Source organism: Silene latifolia, chromosome Y (genome assembly GCF_048544455.1).
Source record: "Silene latifolia isolate original U9 population chromosome Y, ASM4854445v1, whole genome shotgun sequence".
Taxonomy (NCBI): Eukaryota; Viridiplantae; Streptophyta; class Magnoliopsida; order Caryophyllales; family Caryophyllaceae; genus Silene; species Silene latifolia.
This window is the reverse complement of record NC_133538.1, coordinates 439,436,190-439,462,001: the sequence shown is the minus strand read 5'-3', so window position 1 is coordinate 439,462,001 and position 25,812 is coordinate 439,436,190. Positions and strand designations below refer to the sequence as shown.

General features: G+C 36.2%; 1 protein-coding gene across 1 annotated transcript; it reads right to left on the bottom strand.

Moving 5' to 3' along the window:
• Positions 1 to 2,456: 2,456 nt before the first annotated feature.
• Positions 2,457 to 24,958, bottom strand: LOC141626856 (B3 domain-containing transcription factor FUS3-like). Its single transcript, XM_074440459.1, has 6 exons — positions 24,635 to 24,958; positions 4,020 to 4,109; positions 3,757 to 3,857; positions 3,301 to 3,347; positions 3,138 to 3,214; positions 2,457 to 3,051 (listed from the first exon to the last, which is right to left on the bottom strand). Exons 1-6 carry the CDS (start codon positions 24,869 to 24,871, stop codon positions 2,737 to 2,739), a joined length of 867 nt encoding a protein of 288 aa, XP_074296560.1. The 5' UTR covers positions 24,872 to 24,958; the 3' UTR covers positions 2,457 to 2,736.
• Between the last annotated feature and the right edge of the window lie 854 nt (positions 24,959 to 25,812).

Sequence of the window (25,812 nt, the reverse complement as noted above, 5' to 3'; positions counted from 1 at the left end):
TCATCTTCCTTAACGCCTTTCTAACTTCACTCTTTTGTATCATAAATTTTTACTCCCTTATATTTGAAGTACTGGAAGTTGAAGGTTCCAATACTGTTTTATTGTCCACCTTTGTAAATTGTATATCCTCCCATCTAATCCAAAGATAACATGAACCAACTTTTCCCTCACAAAAAGTGGATCCATGTTACCTTTGGATTAGAGAGAAATTATTGCGTCCTCCCAAAGGACGTCCTCCCTACACCCAAAAAAGGATGACCAAAAGGGGAATTAAATATTGTAAAATCCTCTTTTGGGTGTAGGGAGGACGTCCTCCAGAAGGAGGCAAGAATTTCTCTGAAATGGATGGGAAGGAGTAATTAAAGTAACCTACCACCATCCGCAATTTCTGCAGGGTCTCATTGTTGGCACCATTGAATACATGTTATCACAAGGTACTTGAACTTTTTCTTGTCAATTTTTCTTTGTAACTAAATAATTTTGTGGGTTGTATATAGTGCATTAATATTGCCAAGATGGCCTGACTATTGTAGGTACGGTTATTTATCTATCCAACTATCAAAAAAAAATCCAAACATGTAATTAAGTGATTTTGCGTGGTTGCCCTCAGACTGATACAGCCAGTCGTCCACGGCCAGCATTTTCACCTTCAACAATTTGATATAAAGTACTAGTAAAGTTGCAAATAGCCATATCAAATTTTACAGTTGCAGTCTGCTATCTCCGGCTGGACGAATCACGCTTATTTCTTCTATCCTTTCATCAGTTTCAACCTACTTTCTATCGGTTTTTAAAATTCCGATAAGTGTGACGAAGAAGATTGATTCCTTATTGTCGCAATTCTGGTGGAAGGGTAATAGGAAATCTGGGGGTATCCACTGGTGCAGCAAACTTTTCTTGAGCCCTCCTCGCGAAAGTTGGGTGGAACATTCTTAAAAAGGAAAATTCTCTATTAGCTCGTACCATTGGTTCAAAATATAAACTCTCTTGGGATAATTGTGGGGCTGAGTTCTCCCATAAATGATCGAATCCGACGTGGATTGGAAAAGGTGTTCTTTGGGGGCATCGCTCTTTTTGCTGTAGATTGGGCCTGGAAAGTTTGGAGGTGGTCTGAGCTTTCAGTTTGGAATTCGAATTGGATGAATGGAGCGAAACCTTCTCCTAGCAGCGATAATCTATTAGATACTAATCCGTCACTACTGAATCTTAAAGTTAAAAATCTTATCAATAGTGATGGATCATGGAATACTAACATGATTTATAACTTTTTCGCGGAGAATGATATTACAACTATTTTGGCCATCCCAATTAGCCCCAGTTTTGATAAGGATTGGGCTTATTGGACCAAAGATCCTAAGGTAGATTACTCGGTTAAACGAGGCTATTATGAAGCTTGGTTGCCGTACTGGAATCGTATGGCCTCGGCCAAAGATCTCACTAGGATCTCCCCCTCTTGCAGAAGCTTTATGAAAAAACATTTGTGGCACTTGCCTGGCCCAAAGGTTTGGATTACCCTCCTTTGGAAAATTCTTACTAATTCTGTAGCCATTGGAAAAGAATTTCAAAAAAGGAGCTTGGATGGTGTTTGTGTATGTTTTCTTTGTGATCATATGGAGATAGAAACGTTGGAGCGTTTATTCAAGGATTGTACCTTTGCTACAAGAATTTGGAGGGGTAGTCACTTGGGTATTAACTCTAGACAAAGACATGACCTATGTCTCCATGATTGGATTATCAATTGGCTTTCTCTCATGCTAAAAATGAGTGATCCCAATGAGGTAATCGTTTCGTTCCTTTGTACATTGTGGACTATTTGGCGTGCTAGGAATAAAGCTGCCTTGGGGGAGCATTCCTTTTCGTTGAAAGGTGCCATTGGCATTTATAAAGACTCTCTATCTAAAGCCATCACGGCCAACAACAATCAGTCAAAGTCTTTGACTAGCATAGTCTCGGACGATGATCTTGATTGTGACCTCTTAAATCTCAGAAAAGGATACAAGTGTAAGCTTATTGGTATCAGCAACAAATGTTCCCAAACTACCATCCATGTGGACGCTGCTTGGAAGGATGATAAAAGTACGGGACTTGGATGGTACGTCAACTGTGGGAATACTGAATCTTATTTCTGTACCAAAGGTGGACTCTTCTCTCTCTCTCAGCGGATCAAGCGGAAGCTGCGGCTATTCTGGAATCCCTTAAATGGGCGCTAGGAAGAAATATATACCATATTACTATCTTCTCTGACTGCTTACAGGTGCTCGTTCAAAATAATGGATAATTCGAAGATTGGCTTGAAGACTAAAGTTCTTGTGACAGACATCCTTAACTTATGCTCTATGTTCCATTGTATTTCTTTTTGTTTTATTCCTAGGAAGTACAATAAAATGGCTCATAATCTAGCCCAAAGAGCCATTAATATGTAAACTCACTCTCGCTAATTGTCAAAAAAAAAAATAACAAAAATAACCAATTTGATTTAACATGAAATTCTCATGACAAAAAAAAACACTTATCAAGTATAAACATTAGAAAACCACCCCTTCCCCTTTTTCTGTTTATCCCCATTATTTATTCTTACATTTTCAACAAAATAAAAGGCCATAAACTATGTTTTACCTAGCAGAAGTCAAGTTAGTTTTACCAGGCAAAACAAAGACAAGCTGAGCCATATTCCACAAAAGGCTCGTAATAGTTCTTTTTAACACCTCCTCGTAAAATCTTAAGACTTATTAGGCTTCAATAAAAGTCATCAAGGGACAAATTGTCAACGGACCCGAAATTCTCGATCCCATGTCCGAGTCCCGAACAATAGTTGGACATTGACCCGCCAAAGAAATCGAAAGGAGAGTCACCCGAAATGCTGGTGGTTTCATAAACAAACGACATGCAAGTGGTGTTGTTTTTGTTGTCCTCTATGGTTCCCGGGTCACTCCAGCTTAACTGATTGTATGGATTAATCTCAAGATCTTGCAGCTGAATATAGTCACTGACTGTGTTTGCAGTAAAGTCGGTGTACATTTCTTGTTCTGAAGACTTCCTGGCTAGAATGACCTGCGTAATTAGTTTATTAATGTCAAAAATTGTGGTGACGGTAGAGAATGGAGGTGATTAGAGAAGTTGATTGTATCAGTAATTACATAGTTCAGGTTTATGAAATCTTGATAGACCATTATGAAGTCTCCCACCTCCAAGCGATGTGCACTAACAAAGTCCCCTGTCCCAAAATATTTAACAAGCATATCATGGAAAGAAGAGATAATCTGATAGGTGGATATATGATTTAATCATTCGTCTCCTTACCGGTGTTCTCAAGAACGTACATCCGGCTGTTGTTATTAGGCCAAAACCTGAGTAGGAATGTTCAATTCAATGAAATCATATTAGTGCGAAAACCTTTCAAGAAAGTACACAACAATAATAACATTACTCCAGAGACTCTTGCCGCTGACGACTTGGGGACTAGGAGGTTGGATGTATCATACATCAAACTCTTCAGGATGGAACTTTTGCTTTGTGTAGAGAATGTAAAGAGTATGTTTTAAAATGGCTCATATTTTTCTTCGGTGCAAAAATGGGAAAGAGCTAGGTTCTTAATTAGAATTCAAAGGGTATTTTCTTCTTCCCTTGTATTGTCGAGAAATCAAGCATTTATGCCAAATTGTACTGCATTTTAACCAATATAATTAATATCCTTACAAAAGCCAAGTAGAATTCATTAGACATGTAAAATCGGCAGCAAGGTGTATAGCTAGCTACCTGTACTTGAAGGTCCACACATGGATCCCATCCATATCATCCATGTTGATAAAAATACCCTCCTTGGTCTCGAGGGGAGGCATGTGTGTTTCAGCTGCTTTCTGAATTTAAAACAAACCATTTCATTTACATCCATCTATTTAATCATTTTGACACGGTATCCTAACATTCATTTCAACATATATATGTCCGTAATTTAGCATATCATCATCGGTATAGGCCTTACGGAGGATACTTGAGCGATGAATGTTTTTGAAGATTACCTTAGGAAGTACCATCCTTCTTAGGGAACTGACATCGCTATTCTGGAGCTGCTTTTGGAACAAAAATCTCAGCCTTCTGGGATCAATGACCTGAAAGTTACAATAATGAAAGAGGTTTCAAGTTAACGACCATGGTAATTGAGAAGACATTAAATCAAGCGTTTGTCTATCGCCATTATTCCTAATTAAGTTATGTTAAATGCACTAATAGAAGTAAGATTTTATACATTTATACACTTTAAGTTCCCCTTCTTCCTATTCGATTTTGCAAAGAGAAAGAACGTTAATCTCTATACGCACTTGATATATTAGAGAAAATACACACATAATAATGCTATTATTGCTACTAATCACATTCCGTTCATAACAATTGTACCTTCTCATCATTACTTCAAATCAACACAATATAATAACATTTTAATGGCTTGATTAATACTCGTAAGTATAAGCAAATTTAGTAGGCCAGGTAAAATATCTTTCTGATGAGAAGGAGATTGTGTGAGGAAACTTTTTCAAATTCGCGAGTAAATTAATGAACACGACGACAAATGCAATTGGTATACGATACTTAATTTAAATAAGTTTTCGCAGTGTTGATTTCATTTTTATATCGTTTATCTTGTCAATATGATATTTTGTCAACATCGATTTTTTGTCCTAGTGTTGTCAATGCGTGTCGTTTAGTGTAACAACGCAATTATATTTCTCGTTAAGGAGATCATACGACAGTCGCCTACGTGATATGCTCCATGATGATTATGTAAGAATTTTGGGCCTAATACAATAATATATTACTAACTCCCTCCCTGTAGGCTATGAATTTATCAAAAGAAAGTGGGATTGGGAGCCCTACTATCACTTATGTCAAAAGGAAAAGGAAAATTTGGAATCGTTGGATCACCTATTCAGGGATTGTGACATCTCTCAAGGCTTTGGGCTGGTTCCGTCCTAGGTATTAAAACGGAACAGGCTCGCAGTATAAGTGTTGGGGACTGGATTATTAACTAGATTTACTACCTGGGAAAGCTGGAGGATGGAAATACAAGGATCATTTTTTTCTTGGCGACTTTGTTCTCTATTTGGACTATGAGAAATAACTGTATCTTTAGGGGTGATGTTCTTATTCCCAAGGTCTTTTATGATCAATGTCACCTGCTGGTTAGTCTGGCTTCTCGAAATGCGGATGTAAAGGACGAGCCTCAAGGCTTAACCCATAATTCTACTCCAGTTTGCCAGGAAAGTGTAAATGATGTGTGTAGGCTGAGGGAGGGGTAACCATTTTACTGGATTGGAGACTCTAGCTCTTGCAGGATGACGACTATTAATTATGTTGATGCAAGTTGGGAGTCTACGTGCAAGGCAGCTGTAGGTTGGGTGATTTTTGATGATAGGGTGATTATTCGCTTTAAAGGGAGCGTTAAATGCAGGGCGGAATCCCCTTTACAAGCGGAGGCGCGAGGGGTCTTAATGGCTATAGAATGGGCTTGCAATCAAGAGGTCCTACACTTGGATTTGGCATCGGATAGTCTACAATTACTGCTGCAGTGGGCAGGAACGGAGAGCAAAAATCATCAAATCAAAGGGCTTTTGGATGACATTTCTAGATTATCGGCATCTTTCCATTGTTTTTGTTTTCGTTATGTGTGCAGGAGGCGTAATGAATACGCTCACCGTCTTGCAAGACGGGCGCTGGTTTCGCTTTAGGAACTTATTTTTCTGGCTGCCAAAAAAAAAAACAATAATATATGTGGACGTATTATTAATTCAATATTAATTGTATTTATGTGCTATCTATTAAGTTAAGCCCAATATAAAGTGATCCACTATAGTGTATTAAATACGAGCTTAGCTACGTCTTAAAAAGTATGGGTCAGTCTATTATCTAAGTGTAGATACCCATTAGGCTTGCTAATGCATGATGGGCGCATAAGACTTATAAGTCACCTTGGTTGGTTAGCACACAATAATCTAATCTCCCCGCATCCCATCAGTAGAGAGATCCTATTGGTATGTGTGTCTACTAGAAGACTTAATCCCGAAGGCCGTCCCTTCAGGCGGTTCATCCCAAACATTCGACATGTAATCAGGTACGCTTCCGCTCTACAGTTTATACCGAGTAATTTAATATGAAGTTATGGTCTCTATTCGGATTAAATCTAATAAGTGGTATCAGAGCCATCTTTATATTAAATTATTTGGGATGGGTTTAATTTATACGGACTGTATAGTTTTGTGATATCGCCATAATTGTTATGCTTAATTCGTCATGTATGGTTCATGTTCCATTTAGACGCATGATTAAAACGCTATTGATGAAATATTCTGTACATCTACTCCGTACATGTGAACTTCACGGATGCTTTCGTTAAATAAATTTTTTGTGCCGTTTTCGTCGTACGTCAATTGTATTGATGAATGTCCAATTTGTGCACATAAGGATTTACCAGTATGTTTGATTATTAATGTCCAAATTGTGTGCATAACCTCTGTTAAATTTACCACTGCCATGTGCTACGTACTAAGCATGGTGAATTATAAAGTTAATGGTATATGTCGACATGTCATGTGAGAAAAAGGATTGTATATGAGATGTATCTCACACTTAATAACTTTTTGAGTTTTTGTATAATTTTTTTGAGTTCTATAGAGAGTATAAATTACATTTTAGTTTTATGATGTCAAAAATTAAATTTTTATGAGTTTATATGTAATTTTTTTGAGTTATAATGTAACTTTTTGAGATTAATGTTTAAGCAATTGAACTCAAAAACTTTATAGTAAAACTCAAATTTTTTAAATTAAAACCCAAAAACTTTATCTTAATATTCAAAAACTATACCAATCTAATGTACTACATCAAATATATAATCCACTTACTGCATGTCATGTGCACTTAATTGAAACAATTTAGGTATTGTTTCTTTAGGATTGTTTAAGGTTTATGGGTAATTGAACATTCACATATCTTCGCATGATTACTTACCGAATGTCATTGTGCTCTAATAAATTTCGGTTTTGTAAAGGAGTTTGGTATGTGGTGCAAAATTTGGGTTAATAATTAATTAGGATTAGGTTATATGCTTTGAAGTCCTGTTATTATTCATGAATTCAGGGTTGATTTTATTAACCAAACTTGTGGATGTGATGTTGGCACCAGTACTAACTCATAAAGATTTTGGGCAAGTTTAACTACCCAATTGATAAAGACATTTTGTCATTACAATACTATTGATGCTATTCTTTTGTAATGAAATTATGGGATTTTATAGATAGTGTCATTTTGGTGATTAAGTGCCCTGACATTTATCGATTGATAAGTGGTACATGTTTCTACCTGGCAAGCCATTTCTCACCTTCACTTCGATTGTCCATTACGGACTAATTTGAATATGGGATTATTAATTTGTTTGAAATTTGGAATATGGTATAATTGATCTTACTTATTTATGATAAGTGAATGTTGATGTATTGACAAGTGAAAACTAAGGTTTGTATTAGTATGGTCTTTAAATTTATGGACTTATATGATGAAGGAACGATTATGGTGATAGTATCTATCATTAAATATTCAGGTCACTTCTCATTTAAGGACTAATTTTTAGGTTCACTTATATTGGCTATTCAATTTTATGAGATGTCTAATATTTTAGGTTGTTTAATTAAAATAATAAGTCGCCAAAGTGACCGCTATTGTGTAGATTGAATAATTTAAAATATCAAGACAATCGTGTGTGATTGGATTTCATGCGGGTAATGGTCGGCCCAAAGCAAGGTCATTACTTGGCCGAATTTCAATTATACTTGTGGTAATAAATATGTAACGGTTATTCGGTTTTTCGTGTGAGTGCCAAGTCGGCCCAAAGGAAGGCTTGACATTTGAAATGATCTTATTGTTAATATTTGATTACTACACCAAGAGTACCACTTACAAGTCTAATTATTGTCCAAAGATGAGATTAGATGTTGTGCTAGGTATCTTGTGATGATGGGGATGCCAATATTGAATCTGAAAATCAAGTTAAGGGAGTGTCATTATATTTAAGACACTCATAAGGATTATGCCCGTAAAGCTTTTAAGGTGAATAAATTCAATTTTTTGGTCTAGTGTATGTAGTCCATGCGAATAATGGTCGGCCCAAAGGAAGGCCATTATTTGGCCGAATTGCATTTACATGTTGGGTAATAAATATGTGACGATTATCCGGTATTTCATGTGTATATTAAGCCGGCCCAAAGGAAGGCTTTGTATTCGACGTGAGCTTATCGTCAATATTTGATTACAATTTCTTAAGAGTAGTGTTAGTGCCTATTTAATATTTATGCCTAATAACTAAATATTAATTTTGGAAAGACACTTTAATGTTTGAATTTATTCAGAATGATAATATTGTTTTGTTCATTCAATTTGACATTTATGGTTATTATATCTGTCATATTCGGTTACATTCCCAATTCGGATGAGGCCATTTTTTTGAAAATGAAAGGTAAGAGAATGGAAATACTTGTTTTGGGTCGCAATAATCTTAACTTTGTTCTGAGAATGTATAAATGCTACTCATAAGGATTACAGTATCGTGTGGATTTCCGTGATTTGAGGAGTAGTACATTCAGAATGCATGTTTAATGATTATCTAAGGCGACATTAAAGAAATATTTAAGGGCATTGTTTCAGTTAATTCAGTTAATTAAGAAGCTGCAAAAGTCAAACTCAAACGAAATAATAACAAATATAAGGTTAGGTTTTTTTTTAGTCTTCGGTTGTTAAGAGTTTGGACACATAAGGAAAATCTAGTAACAGTTTTAACACTCAGCGTGTTGGTAAGGTTAAGCTTCTCACTTGGGTTTGTCTAAGGTTAATCTTTGTATCCAACCATGTATGGTGGGTGTATTTGGTTTTTTCATCCACATAACGATAATTATGCAAGTATAACGAAGATGTTACAAGCAAAGTGATGATGAAAGATTCATCTATTTAGGGCATGTTATCATCTGAGTTTCTGACAGTCAACTAACTTAGTTATCATTAATCACTTGTTCCTTTATTTGAATTTGGAAAATACTTTTGGTACCACCTTAGGTGGAGATCAGATATTTTTCGTATGGGCAAATTTGGTTTATTGTCTATTGAGAAATAATCAATTTTGTGTTTTTCTAATTCAAATAATGGTGGATCTATCATTTTTTGATAGCTTTGTATAGTTTAGATTGCAATATATTTTAAGTAAACTGCATTAAAGTTCAGTGGATATAAAGAAGAGTTAAGAAATTACAATTTCTCTTCAGTATGACACATTAAAAGGGAAATTAAAGTTTTATGTCAAAATGAAATTGTTGTCTCCCTTTACTTCGGAAATTCATATTTAAGGGTTAAAGACAGACTAAAGGGAGATTAGATATCAAAATTATTTTTTGATGTCTCATTATTAACATATACACGGAATGGTGAACCATTCTATACTCTAAGTATTAATGGTTTAAATTATTATGTTAATTTGTAGACGGAATTTAGGTATAGATATCTAAATCTCATTTGTGAGAAGTTTTAAGTTCTTGACGTTTTCAGTAATATTTGAATGAGTTATTTCTCAGTAAAAGAATAGTTTTGTCATCTTTGATCATAAGTGTTAATAATTTGGCAAATGACTATTAAGGATAACAACGTCAAGGTTATTTTTAAGAATTTCTAGAGGAGTTCGATCTTGTATTTGATATTATTACACCATATGAGGATTCTTAATATGAATGGTGTAGTATGTAAACAAACAAGATCCTAAGGCCTGGTAAAGAGTGTGATTATTCATACTCTTTTCCATATTACTCTTGTAATAAGTTCTTAATAGTGCAGCTATCTTTGGAATAAAGTTCTAACAATAGCATTAACTATTTAATGACAGTGTAAATTATTTACATATCTAGTATGTCTAACTAGTTAAGGTTGAGGTTTAAAAACCATAAGATTAATAGTTGGACTTAAGGAATGTCAATGACTATTTTATTGGATATTACTTAAGCTTTAAGGGTAATAAGGTAATGATCCCACAATCAAGTTATTTAAGACGGAAATTATAGGGTTCGTTGAGGATATTGAGTTTGAGTGGGAGAAAATATAATTGAAATTGTTAAGTCTCCCTATATAGGATCAAGATCAATTCGGTAGAATAAACTCAAATATCTCAATAACCAATTCATTAAAAGATCCACTTATAATGATTAATGCAATTATTAATAATTACGGTTTTTTTATATGGTTAAAAGGTAATAATAATGAATGACGGACTAACAAGTTGCAGTAAGAGTTAGATAATGGAAGGTTAAAAGGTGATCCAGTCACCATTTAGCAAACCATTGAAGATCCTAACTCATATAGGTGGATTTGATGCCGTAAAGAAATTAAGTCTTTTGATAGACGATGATATTTAGACATTATTCCATTACCTAAAGTTGTGAAATATATTGGTTTCAAATATTTGTTTGTTACCAAGAAGGATTCAGAAGGTAATGTGACAGTCTGGATCATCTTGTCGGTATTGACTATAAGGACATTTGGCATATTCAGTTTCTCAGTTACAGTGGATGAATGTTATAGATAAAAATATTCAGTGCAGTAATTAGAACTTTGATTCAATGGATTCAAAGTAGATTTTTTTTTTTTGCAAATTACGGTAATTCATCCAATAAAGCAAAAAGTAAGGTTTTCCGTCTAAGCAATCTTTAATCTATCATGTTATCATCTTATTTGTGTTAGATGAACGTGGTTGATGACTTTAGATACTAAGGATTCAGTGGGAGTATGAAAATTGTTCTAGTTTTATACCCTTTCAGTAAGGAAGACAAAATTAGTCTCACTAATGCCCTAAAGACATTTTTATTCAGAAAATATAATAATACTTAAATACAAGCATTTCAGGAAATATTTCACGCGATGTTTAAGTAATATGGTATACTTGTTTGTACGTATTCAGATATTGCGTACAGTTTAAAGTTTATTTGACAGATATTAAGGTGATACATATTAGGATCTTGGATCCACTAAGGGCAGCCAAATATAGTGTTTGTTATTTATATTTGGAACAAAACATTATTTATAGGAGGTCGATTCAGGTTGAGATCATTTGGTACTTCGACTCCTAGTTGGTTTTGAACATTTGTCTTAAGGCTGCAGATTCGGTACGGTATTGAAAGACCACTTAAGTAATTTATGACAAATGTGCAGTTATTATAGTTTCTAATAAAAGTACAAGTGATGTACTGTTTAAGAAACAATTCAGAGTGAAAAGGGGTCAATTATACATGTTGATACAAACTCCATTTTGCGGATCCGCTTGCTAAGGAATTACCACCCACGGTCTTTCTTGAGCTCATTGCTCAAATGGGTGTTTTGGTTTTAAGGAAATTTAGTTTAAGTGGGAGTTTGTCATGTTAGACACATTAAAGTTTACGGTTATTAAGTTCTGCATAAATAAGGTTTTCGGTATTCGATTTCACTCTGTCTTATTTTGGTTGATCTCACGAAGGTGGACCAGTTGAAAATATGCATATAGGGATCACATTCGGATGCTATTTTCATGATGCACTCCCATGCTCGATTTATGTCGTTGGTTATATTGACATATGTGACCATTGAGGGTCCTGCTACGACAAACTGGAGCAAATGCCGCTTTGATCCTATGTTGGTATGATTGATGGACCGAATTGCTTAAGACGGTTGGAATGTTTGATAGCATTTTTGAGCTCATAAGGTTATATTGTAAATACAATTATCAGGTGTCAAACATATATGGATGTATTTGGCCCAAGTAGGAGATTATAAGAAATATGTGCCTAATACAATAATATATGTGGACGTATTATTAATTCGGTATTAATTGTATTTATGTGCTATCTATTAAGTTAAGCCCAAATATAAAGTGATCCACTACGGTGTATTAAATACGGGCTTATTTACGTCTTAAAAAGTATGGGTCAGTCTATTATCTAAGTGTAGATACCCATTAGGTTTGCTAATGCATGATGGACGCATTAGACTAAGGAGACTATATATAAGTCACTTGGGTTATGGTCCCTAGTAGCATACAATAACCTAATCTCCATGCATCCTATCAGTAGAGAGATCATATTGGTATGTGTGTATACTAGAAGACTTAACCCCGAAGACCGTCCCTTCAGGCGGTTCATCCCAACCATTCGACATGTAATCAGGTACGCTTCCGCTCTACAGTTTATACCGAGTAATTTAGTATGAAGTTATGGTCTCTATTCGGATTAAATCTAACAGATTAGCCATCAACCTACACAAGCTTAAATCCAAGTTCAGGATTCGATTATAGAGCCCATCTAGAATCGACTTGTTTTCTGTGACGCAATCTTCATTGTATAAAATAACAAGGACACCATTACATTACGAAGTGTGGTCGTATAAATGATCATAACTAGTCTTAAACCCATGCAAATTGCACGGGTATGTTCTTTAAGAATTTGTTATGTTAAAAGGAAATATAAATAATGTGGATTAAGTTGTATATTAAATATTAATTAATTATCTCTTTTTAAATTTAATTAGTTTAAGAACTAAAATTTTAAAGTAAAGCAGTAAACTCGCCTTACTTTTTGTGTAACAATTTACAGTTTTAATTTGCAAATGTAATCAAGGAGCTGTAAAGTCATACTTAAGCTTTTAGATTTGAGTTATAAATTTCACTTGCAATGAGCATAAATGGTACTTATGAAATACCTCATATTTTAGATTGTAAAATTATATTAAAATGTGTTTTAGATGATATTTAATAATTTAATTAATTGAATAATTAAGTTGTAAGACGGAAATAAAATAATTAAATAATGCTTGAGACGAAAATAATGTTGGGCCGTGTTACACGTGTAAGACGTGTTTATTGGGTATGTTGTCAGAATTATAATTGTATACTACTGATATGGAGTAATTAAAAGAAAAGGAAAAATAAAAGAGAATTGTTTTAAAGGAAACTTCCTCCCTCTTTCCTCCATACACTTATATAAATAGTCTATTCTACCTACCCATAATCATATAACAACATAAAAACACAAATAATTGATCTAAGGCAAGAGAGAAAAATATAAGGGAGAAAAATAAGAGAATTCATCCAATTATTATCGTCTCAAGGTAAGACAGTCTTAATTTATATTTATATCGTCATATTCAATTAAATTATTGTTTAAACACCGTATTGACAATCGTGAACAGTGTCGTTACCCTCAATAGTTGCCCTTGACCGTGGTGAAGCTAGTGGGACCAATCGTGGACTTTGTCGACCACCGTGGATGGCGTAATTGGTGTCTGGGGGGGGGGGGTGTCGCGGATTTAAGATGAGAATTGTGACTTATATGTTTGGTGAATAAACGTGGGACCTGGGTAGTTGGCTAAGTCGGCTAAGGGCGATCCTAATGGTGGTGTCGGGGTGGCCGCAGGTGGTGGTTGGTACGGTGGGTTGTCGGGTTATGGTGTTTGTATGGGTTGTGGGTTTTATACGGATTTGTGTGTCGTTCTGGGGGGGTGATGGGTTGTTGCGTGGGGTCGTGGCTGGTGGTGGGACCTTCGTGGGTCAAGGGAGACCACGGTGGTGGCCACAAGGTGTCATGGTGGTGGCCACAAGGTGTCACGGTGGTGGTAGAGTGGTGAGTGTGCATATTGTGTTGGTTTCTGTCGGGTTTTCGGGGGACTGTTTAGGGCGTGGTTTTGTGGCCTGGTTAGGACGGTTCAGGAGGTGGTTAATGGTCGTCGGGATTGGCCATGGTGCGGGCTAGGGTGTGGCATGTTTGGGTGGTGCCGACCGTGGCTAGGGGTGTCGTGATAGGTGGGTTTTGGTGAGGGGTTGAACACGGTTTTGCCGTGATGTATGGTTGGTGTTTGTGTTTTATCCACGGGATTGTGTGGTTGTGCATAGGGTTGTTTCATTTAATTATTAAGTCGGGTTTACGTAATCATTTTCATGGGAAAATAATTAATTAAATTAAATTGTAATTAATTAAATTAATATATTGAATTCAATAATTAATAATTAAATTATAATATCTCGTTTAGGTGACGGTTTTGAAGTGGAGTACTTCTAATTATTTTATTGGACTGCTTTATTGGATTTGCCGCTGAGGTAGGTTATCTATTCAACTTAAATGTGTATTGGTGATTTATTAATTGAATAACAATAGGGAATTGGATGTTGATTGTTGGATGGTTAATGAATATTTGTTATCCGTTGAAATATATTATTATCCGTATTGCATATTGGTATTGTTGTTGTTTGAATACCCGGACCAGGGGTGGCGGGTTATATGAGAAGAACCGGACCAGGGGTGGCGGTATATAAAAGGGTGTCTCGGAGTTTATTATGGCTGTATAAACCGGACCAGGGGTAGCGATTTATACAAGGGTGTCTCGGAGTTGCCATCTTATGGGTGTCTCGGGGATGTGTGATTATTGGAATTGTGAACGGAATTGAGTTTTTGAATAATTGATTTGTTTTATTGTTGTAATATTCTTGTTGTTTAGATATTCCTACTCAACCGTTGGGTTGAACGTGTATTCGTTAAACACTTGTGATGAACCAATAATTGGGGAGCAGATTGATTTTAGATAATTGAGCAGGCTTAGAAGGGGAGCTGAAGGGCGAGAGGATATGGCATTTACTTAGCTGTCTAGATCACCTTAGAAGAACAAACAATATTTCTTATTCATATTATTTAGTTTTCCGCTGCAGTTGTATTTATTAATTTAAGTTATTTATTTTGGATTATGTAATAAGGCCATTTAAACATTATATTTATTTAAAGTACTGCGGTTTCGTTTACCTTTGTATTCACTACCTCAGGAAACTGAGATGGTAACACTTTTATTTATCTAGGAATGCCTAGTAAAGGCTCTTAAATAAATGGGGATGTTACAAAGTGGTATCAGAGCCAGGTTCCTCAGGCCTAAAACAAATGAACTCAATGAATTTAGGATGAGTCTAATAAAATGAACCCTGGTAGAAACTGTTAGGAGCCCCCTTAAGGCTTGGGATGAGAAATAGGGGCCCCCTCACACCAAACTTCTGGCCCTTTCAGTTTTGAACCGGTCACCTTTGAGAGAATTGAACGAGTAGGGTAATTAGAAAGCGTTTTCTGTCTTAAGGGTCAATTGTTTGTCTTAAGATAGAATTTCTAACCTTATTGCAGGATGCGGATTGAGTTAAGTAATATGTGACGGTATTATTTTGGCCTAGGGTCGTGTGAATTGGAGTAATTGTTGGGAATTAATTTGAAAAATTGGACGATAATATGCATCAAATAGTGAATTGGATTATTTGGTTGAAATTATATAAATTTGTTTGAATTAATTAATAGCATGAATTATTAATATTACATAAATGGATGTTATGTGAATTACAAATATTATGTCTAGTGATATGCGGTTATGTGATCCCTGAGCCATGATTAGTGTAGTAATTTGACGATAAAAGAAATAATTTTTTTTTATGGGTGATGGTCATTAGAACGGCTAACAGTCGTGGGGTGTGGCGGTTCTTGGCGGTCGTGGGTTACGTGGTTGGCTGGCTTTAGGCCAGTCCAGTCAACCACATGTTTTGTTTGCAGGTGTGTTATTTAAAACCTTATGCCTAAATTCCTGAGCAAAAGCTTATGTGTGCATTTTTCTTTAATATCAGAACCATGCCTCCAAATAAAGCTACATCTACACCTACACCGACTTCTATGTCTCAAGAGGAGATTGATCGTCTGATTGCTATGAATGAGGCCTTGACAGCTGCTTTGAAAGCAAAGGGGTCAGTGCAAGTTTCAGCTAAAGTGAGTGCTTCTATTGCGAGGCACAATCCGAAAAAGTATGACGGTTTGGGAGCACCTTCTTTATTAGGAGATTGACACCGAGAATTTGATCATCTTTTTGAGCTACTGAAGTGTCCTGCGGAAATGCAAGTAGATCAGGCTGTTTATTATCTGAGAGGGAAAGCTGGTATGTGGTGGACAAGAATCAAAGAGGCTGTGAGAGAGGCTGCTGCAAATAATGGGAGTGATTATGTGAAGTGGTCTAGATTCAAGAAGATTATGATAGTTGTATTCGTTCCGGAGCACATTAAAAGCAGAATGAGAGCAGAATTTGACTCTTTCAAAATGACAGATGAGATGACAGTGGAGACCTACTACAATAGGTTTATGGAACTATCTGAGTATGTGGCAGACTTAAACTTCAGTGATGAGATATTGGCATTTAGATTCGAGAAGGGGTTGACCACAACTATTAAGAAGAGGCTGGCAGCTGGTCAGCCAAGTAACATGGATGATGTGTATCAGAGAGCTAGACATGCTGAGAGAATTGTATATATGCTCAAGGAAAAAAAGAAAGAAAAGGGTGAGAAAAGAAAGACTGAGGATGCAAGTCAGAGTGCTGGGAATAAGAAACAAAATGTGAATCCATACCGATCCTTTTTCTTAAACAGTGGGCAGAACGGGAGTGTGGGCCGTGGAGACTTCGGTCGAGTTGGGCCAATGTGTAGCGGCGGTATCACGTGCTTCAGGTGTGGGAGAGTGGGTCATAAGATTGCTGATTGCAGAGCTAATGTAGAGCTAATGTGGGAAGTCAGGGAAAGGGTTTTGTAAATGTGAACCAGAGTGGAGGCTATCGCACTCCTATGCAGAACTATGGGAATTATAATCAAAGATCTGGAGGTGGCAATTATCAGAGAAGCTACAACAACAATTATTCTAATCAGAATCGTTTCAAGAACAATCAAAGCAATAATTTTCAGAAAATAATGAATGGTGGAAATCAGCAGAATGGGTCAGCATCAGCTAGCCAGAGTGGAGCTAAGAGTAGTGGGAAATTTTTTATGATGGGAAAGGAAGCTGCTGAGGAGGATGCTCATGTTGTTACGGGTACATTTCTTGTTAATTCTGAGCCTACCTTTATTTTATTCGATTCGGGAGCTACCCACTCTTTTATTTCAAGTGAGTATGCTAGGGCTTTAAAATTGAAAGTATATAATAAAATAAAAGACCTAGTTGATATACCTTCGGGGGATTCCATACCTTGTAGCTGTGTGTATATAAAGCCTTTATAGATTGTCATCAAAAGAAAGTAACTTTGAGTGTACCTAAGGGAATAGAAGTGTCTTACAAGGGATTTGTGGTTAAACCAAAAATAAAACTTATCTCAACAGTTACCTTAAAATCTTGTTTGAGGAAGGGAGGTGAGTTGATCTTATGTCACATGAGGGACACGCGGGAGGAGGTGCCTGGGACGGTATCTATACCTATTGTGCAAGACATTCAGGATGTGTTTCCAGATGAGATTCCAGGGTTACCACCTCAGAGGGATATTGATTTCGGTATTGACTTAAAACCTGGGGCAGGACCAATTTCTAAAGCACCTTATAGGATGAGACCTAAGGAGTTAGAGGAGCTTAAAAAGCAGTTGGAGGAGTTGTTGGATAAGGGCTATGTGAGACCGAGTGTGTCACCTTGGGGAGCACTTGTGTTATTTGTAAAAAAGAAAGACGGGAGCATGAGGTTGTGTATTGACTATAGAGAGATGAATAATGTGACTATCAAAAATCGTTACCCTTTGCCGCGGATTGATGATTTATTTAACCAGCTAAGTGGGTCTGGAATATTTTCTAAGATTGATTTGAGGTCGGGATACCATCAGTTGAGAATTAAGGATAAAGATATTCTTAAGACTGCATTCAGGACAAGATACGGACACTACGAATTTGTTGTTATGCCATTTGGATTAACTAATGCACCAGCGGTCTTTATGGACTTGATGAACCGTGTGTTTAGCCCCTATTTGGATCAGTTTGTAGTTGTCTTTATCGATGATATCCTGGTGTATTCTAAGAATAAATAAGAGCATGAGAAGCATTTGAGGATTGTGTTGCAAACCTTAAGGGAAAATAATCTTTATGCTAAGTTGAGCAAGTGTGAATTTTGGTTAGAGAAAGTTGCATTTCTGGGGCATGTGGTGTCTAAGGAGAGAGTGTCAGTGGATCCAAGCAAGATTGAGGCAGTGTTCAAGTGGGAGAGACCCAAGAATGCGGGGGATATTAGAAGTTTTCTGGGGTTGGTTGGCTGGCTATTATAGGAGGTTTGTAAAAGACTTATCAAAAATAGCTAAGCCTTTGACTACCTTGATGAGGAAGGAGAATAAGTTTCAGTGGGATGAGAGTTGTGAGACGGCATTCCTAACCTTAAAGGAGCGCCTGACTACAACTCCTATTTTAGCCTTACCTGAAGGGAGTGAGAATTTTGAAGTTTATACAGATGCTTCGAGGAATGGTTTGGGATGTGTGCTTATGCAGAATGGGAAAGTAATAGCTTATGCCTCGAGACAGCTAAAGCAGTATGAAGCAAATTATCCAAGGAGTGATTTGGAATTAGGAGAAGTGATTTTTGCCTTGAAATTGTGGCGCCATTATCTTTATGGAGCTACTTTTAAGGTATTTTCTGATCACAAGAGCTTAAAGTACATCTATACTCAGAAGGAACTAAATATGAGACAGAGGAGATGGATAGAGTTAATTGGGGATTATGATATGGAGATCATTTACCATGAAGGGAAGGCTAATGTGGTGGCAGATGCACTTAGTAGAAAATCTGTCCATGCTTTGTGTACTGCCATGTCTAGGGTGAGGTTGCATGAAGAGGTGGAGAAGATGGGCATTTCTATGATTAAAAAAGGAGATACAATTGGAGATTTGACCATTGAGCCAGAGTTGTATACTGAGATCAGAGAGAAGCAAGAGGGAGATGCTCGTGTGGCACGGTGGCAAGGCACCGTGGGTGATGCCGTAGAGGAGGGCGTGAGGAAGCGGTTTCATGTGGGCAATGATGGTAGTTTGAGATTTGATGGGAGATGGTGTGTACCTGATGATGAAGAATTAAAAAGAAAGATTTTAACTGAAGCTCATGCTACTCCATATTTTGTTCATCCTGAAGGAGATAAGCTATATAAAGATTTGAAGAAGACTTTTTGGTGGCCAAGATGAAGAAAGAGGTTTCTGAGTTCGTTGCTAGATGTTTGGTTTGTCAAAGAGTAAAGGGAGAGCACAAGAGACCACAAGGTAAAGTTCAATCCATGGATGTACCTAGGTGGAAGTGGGAAAGCATTTCGATGGATTTCATTGTGGGGTTGCCTAAGACTTAGAGAGGAAATAATATGATATGGGTTATTGTGGATCGATTGACTAAGTCAGCTTACTTCTTTCTATGAAAGATACTTGGAGTAAAGCTGAGTTGGCTAAAGCTTATGTCAAAAATGTGGTGAAGCTTTATGGTGTGCCAAAGGATATTGTTTCTGATCGTGATTTAAGGTTTATATCTAAGTTCTGACAAGAATTGCAATCTTTGATGGGGACCCAGTTGAAGATGAGTACATCATTTCATCCAGCTAGAGATGGTCAGACTGAGAGAACTATTCAGACTTTGGAGGATATGTTGAGAGTTTGTGTAATGGAGTTTGGTGGATTATGGGAGGAGAGGTTGGATTTGATTGAGTTTTCATATAATAACAGTTATCATGTTAGTATTGGCATGGCACCTTTTGAGGCACTGTATGGAAGGAAGTGCAGGAGTCTAGTGTGTTGGGATGACAGGGCAGATGCAGTTGTGTTGGGACCTGAGATGATACAGGAAATAGTGGAGCAAGTGCACATTATTCGTCAGAAGATGCGTGCGTCCCAGGATAGACTGAAAAGCTATGCAGATTTGAAAAGGAGTGATATAGAATTTGTCGTAGGAGATAAAGTGTTGCTCAAAGTGTCTCCTATGAAAGGTGTGATGAGGTTTGGGAAGAAAGGGAAGCTGAGTCAGAAGTACATTGGGCCATATGAGATCTTAGACAGAGTTGGAGAGGTAGCTTACCGTTTAGCATTACCTCCAGCTTTGGATAGAGTGTATAATGTTTTTCATGTGTCAATTGGCCGAGTACACGAAGACCGTTGTAGGACGTTAATGGGCACGTTATGGCCTCATGTTATCTAGAGTTTCTTCCCTGTCTTATTAATTAGCGGCTTCAAAAAAAAATAACTTGTATAAGATGAAACAAAAGTATTTGGATAAAAATTAATACAAAATAAGTGAAATTAAACGGGTCTAAATAGTTGCAAACTCGTACAAATTGTTATACCTGTTTTTCATTTACTCCGACCATTGCAATTTATGAGCCTCCTTATATATATGTATCTCTGACCACACACAACAATTTACTTGCAATTTGTGCAAATTTTGTCTGACCTCTAAATGTCTTTTTCTACAATTTTTTTAAAGAATGATGCTGTTTTCTCGAAACAATGAGCTTTTAAATTTCTGGGTCCATTAAATATTGAATGAAAGTTTTTTTTTTTATTAATCATCAATAAAATACTGTAGTATTTTTTTTTTGGTTTTCATGTATGTTGGATATTAAGCCAATAGATCTAATGAATATTTAAACAATAATATCATAATGTAATTAGACGTTACTTTTTGTGACATGATAATTAAAATTACAAGGTAAAGCTTATTGTTATACTTTGGGGTTGTTTGGTTGCCTTCCAAATTCATAGAAATTGAAAAATAATGGGAAGTAGGTAAATGAAGGTTTGTTTGGTTGCCCAATTCATGGGAAGTAGAACTTCTATGGAACTCCAATTCCTAGATAAACTCCAATTCCTACATAATGTAGGAAGGTCACTGACCTAGCCCTCCTAGGTAGGTGGGAGTTCCACATGAATTCAAGTTCCTACATCCAATGTAATTTTTATGAGTGGTTATTTACAAAGTAATTAATTAATTCCCTCAACAAAGTCGTCCCTTTGAAATTCCTTTTTTTAAGGATGACTTAACAACTAAGCAGTATGGTTGTTCTTTTAATAAATAGGATAGCTCGTATAACCAATTCTAGTTTTCAAGATGTTTTTCGTCCCAAATTTTGATTTAAAATTATTGTTATTCATTAAAAATCCTCTTGCTCTTATATGGATATATCACGGTTTATTTATTTATTTATCGACGAGCAAACTAATTTGGGATTTATCATCTTTTTCCTTTTTCTGTCACTAGCCAATTCATATTTGACACCCCATATATTTTTACGTAATTGCTAAATCCCGCGCACAAATTTACTATATCCCACGCATTTTACCCCTCATTCCATAACTACCCTTTGTCTTAACAAAGAATTAAAAAGATTTTTCTCCTTACCTCTCAAAACCTAACCAATTCGTTAATAGTTTGACAATTATGAATCGTAATTCGTATATATCCACGTTTTATCAACAATTTTATCAACATCCGTCTTTTAATCGATTTAATTAATGTTTTTCTTTTTAAAAGGGTTTTTTTTACAATTAGGTTTTTGATTGATCGTCAATTACGATTAATGTTGAGTTGTTGAAGGGGTGGTTGTGGTATCATCGAATATGCCGGAGAAGGGTGATCGGAGAGCACGGTGGTCAGCGCGGGCGACGATGGTGGTCGAAGTCACGGTAGGCGCGGGTCGTCGGATTGTGGTATTACCATTCACAGCCTCCATGTCGTCAATTTATGCAAATAATTAGAACGTGGATGATGATTATGAATCCTAACTGAATTTGAATAATTAAAAACATGAATGATGATTATGATTTATGAATCTGCAAAAGACACAGGGATTTGCAGACTTGCAGTTGTCAATCGGAGAATTTTTTTCTTTCGTTTTAATTTGTCTCTCTCTTGAATGGGTGGGTGAGAGAAATAAAAGGGGTAAATTCGTAATAAGGTGACTATATGCGCGGGATTTATTAGTGAAATTGTACGCGAGATTCAGCATGTCCCTTTTTTATTTTGGTCAAAAAATCGTGTTAATAAGAAGTAAAAATAGTATTTTATAATTTACGGAGCACAATTTAATGACATAATATTATCAGTAAGTCTTCCTCGTGACCTTGTGACGGGTTAAGTATTACCCACATGGGTAGATAGAGCTGGCAAAAGCCGACCCGACCCGAAACGCCCGAACCCAACCCGGTACAACCTGAAAATTAGGTGACCCGAAACCGAACGGACCCGACCCAACCCGACCCGATAACCGATAACATCCTTATTTTTTCCAACCCGAACCGACCAAACCAGACCCGTGATCCGATATTGACTCAACCCGATAGATGACCCGATAATGAATTAGCTTAATAATGGTGAAAATAAGACCAAATTGACATTAATCTTAATTGTTTACACTTAAAATTACAATTAATACACCTACGCGTTGTTTAAACATAAAATTAACCATCTAAAACTAAATACGTAAGAGAAAATATATGCTTATAATCTGACCCGATACTGACCCGACCCGACTTGCCACCCGCTGATGACCCGACCCGAAGATTACCCGACATGAACCGTAACCGACCCGACGCTAACCCGGCACAACCCGAACCCGATATGACCTGAACCGCTTCGACCCGACCCGTAACCGGCCTGAGTGATCCGATTGCCACCTCTATGGGTAGATAAGACAAAATTAGTGTGCCTAGGGAGCCACGAATGATTTTTTTTTAATCTACCCAAAGGAGTTTTATTTGACCCGTCACAAGGTTATACCGGATAATGTCCGTCACAAGTCAGAATTACCTTACATATGAAAATTTAAAAAGTTTCAAAGTTAAAAGAGAAAAGAAAGCCATAGACAGTTAGAGTAACAGTCAATGCTGAAGTATGAGCTAAGCAATAGCCACTACCAAACACACCTTGCCGTCTGAGGGTCAACGTCACTTTTCTACCCTGTACTTCTCTTTTATTACGTCAATAAATATACGTTTAAATGTAAGGGGAAAAAAACTGCAACAACAAACCCGCAAATTTATGGTACAATGTAACTAGATCCTTTCCATATCGATTAATTTATTAATATCCGGCACACGATATAAACACTACGGAGTACAACTCTACGACTCTTCGGGTAATCCACAAATCTCAATCATTTATTTATCTATTCTATTCCGTGTCTAAGACTCTTAAGTCATTTCTCTACCTTTCAATTTAAAGTCGACTACAATCCTTGTGAATTACAGTACAGTATATACTTCACCTAAGTAATTCTTCGTGATGGACATTAATCAAAGGTAAATAAATTTGTATTGGTGGCGTGGTATACAACTATTCGATCAAAACAATCAACTTATGATCCAATCTGTTTAATTACCCTTTCAATACAATCAAAATGGATAATAACAAGTGAAAAAGCAAAAAATCATAGAACAAAATCATCTAATTAATGATCAAATCTAATTAATTAAATCACATCTAATTAACTAATCTTGCTAATGATTAGAAATTGTACCTAATTTGGTTTATATAATTAGATAATACATACGGAGTATATAAAGAAGGCAAAAGTTATACAAGGCCCTGGGGAGTTTGTTTAGGCAACGCGAGTTTACGAATGTGCCCCTAATTTCCTAAAGACTTGCTAAGTGCTGACCCCACCACGACATTATTAATTAATTACGGAGTATTTTTTTTTTTGACCGGACTACTTGTTCACTTCCGCTTCCTTGGCAATTCGGTAACTTAGCCTCCAACATTTCTCTCATTTTTGCTTCTACACTGGCCCTTCATTGGCTCTATCTCAGTTTCTTCCATCATCGGAATTTTTTTTCTAATCTCCATTTTATAGGAAGGTTTTCACTAGCAAATAATGATGGTAAGGACTTGACAATTTACCCAAACGGGTTCACAATTCCCTTCCTAGGGTGTTAGTTGGTTTTAGATGCAGTGGTAAAGTCACCCCGATGAAGTTTATGGTATGTTTCAGGAAAGTCGGAGATTGATGGCCGGGGTAGATTTAGTGGTTTCAGGTGCGCTGATAGTAGTGACAACGGTCAGTTTTTAAGATTGGTTGTAAGGTGTTATTGGAATATGCTGGGGGGAGGTAGGTGGCTCTGGTCCGTGATGGATGTGCTATCGGAACGGAGATGTGAGCAGCTAGTTATTTGATAACATGCACAAAGCGGTGGAGGAATTAATATTTATTGTTAATTGTTGAAAGTATTATTTTATTGCTTTTGGACAGAAATGAAATGTCCGAATCTTTCTATCGAGCGCCCCGGGGTGCTTGTTATCAAGATCCTATAAAGAAAATAAAAATCTAAACAAGAAAGTTCAATTAAATCTTTTCTTAATTTAATTTATGACATTAATCTAGTCAAATGTTACTAACTAAGAGTTAAGACAGGTAATTTCCAATAAAAATGTCTCTTCTCACCAATCACCCTCCCAAAAAAGTACAGTATCAAATCCAACACACCACCCAAATCTATAAATTCCTAAAATGGAATGAATACCAACTTTTTTACTAATTTAATTTTTTTCCTTAAAAGAAATTCCCAACGGCTAGAAATGTCCTTGCGGCTTGTACCAAAGATCTGCACCCAATTCCAACACGCTAAAGGTAATCTAACATACAAGTAACTAACCAAGTAAAACTAAAATCCCCCCTATCCCTATCCAGCCCATATCCGTTCTGATTTTGCGTAAGTTGTTTGGCTCTCGCGGACCTTCATTTAATATGACTCAAAACAATTTAAAAAATAATAATTTAAAATGAAATAGTTAAAATGTGGGGGGAGGCTTACACGTGCGGGGAGAGAAAGAGGAGTCGGCACGTGCGAGAGAGGAGATGAAAATCGCAAGAGATTAGTAGTAGATGACCTTCTTTGTCTAGCCATACTCCTTTTTTTCCTTTGTATCTTATGCTCACCAAATGAACAACCCAGTAACACGGTCCGACTCGCCCGATTTGTTTCGCTTCGAGTTCCGTTTCCCCCCATCTTCCCCTGCTCCCCGTTTATTTCCTCCTTCACCATCATCATTTTTTTTTTCCTTTTTTTTTTTTAGAGAGAGAAGAAAGGGTTAGAGAGAGAAGGAAAGGGTATAGACGAGTGACAGAGTACAACACTGAAAAATAATGTGAAGGTTACAAAGTTAGTAAAAGATTGAGTGCTAAAAATAGCAATGTCCTATAATAAAAATCCACTAATAACACACTAACTCCGTCCTGTTCATTTATTTCTCTTTTTTATATGTAAATAAATGATCGGAAGGAAGAGAGTAGCTACTTTTTGCTCTGGGATGGATTTTGAAATGTGGGAGTGTATGAAATAATGTAATAATGGTGCGTAATTCAGAGAGAAGAGTGACAGTTGTTGCATGGCACTAAAGTTCTGGGGAGAAGTATGACATTTGTTGCATGGCTGTTGATCATCAACCTTGTGATGTTTCCCAGTAAAAGATAATCTTATTACATTAAGTTACTGAACTGACTTACAACAATAGAAGATATTAGAGTTACACCAAGTGTATGAGGTCCTCATACACCACCAATAATAACGCGCCACTTATCTAAGTTAAAGAATCTGATTTAATCTAATTAATCCTTCAATTCCTTCATTAATTACTCGATATTAATTGTATCTCGGTAATCACATATATTTTATTAATTAAAAAAACTTTTCTCCTAATTTTTTTTTAACTCTTATTTATTACTAATACCTTTTATTATTTTTAGTATTTATATATACCTTAAATATTTCGTATATTAATGTATACCTCTAATATACGTACACACTCCTGTATACGCTACGGTTTAGTATACGTAATGTATTAATTTCTTTATACGGTATGATTATTCCTTATATGTATGTTTATGTATTTACGAAAATACATTATTTGCGTTAATTTTTTTAATAATTTTTTCAATTAATATTTTTTCATATAATACCTTTTCTTTTGTCTTATATTTAAATTTTGTTTA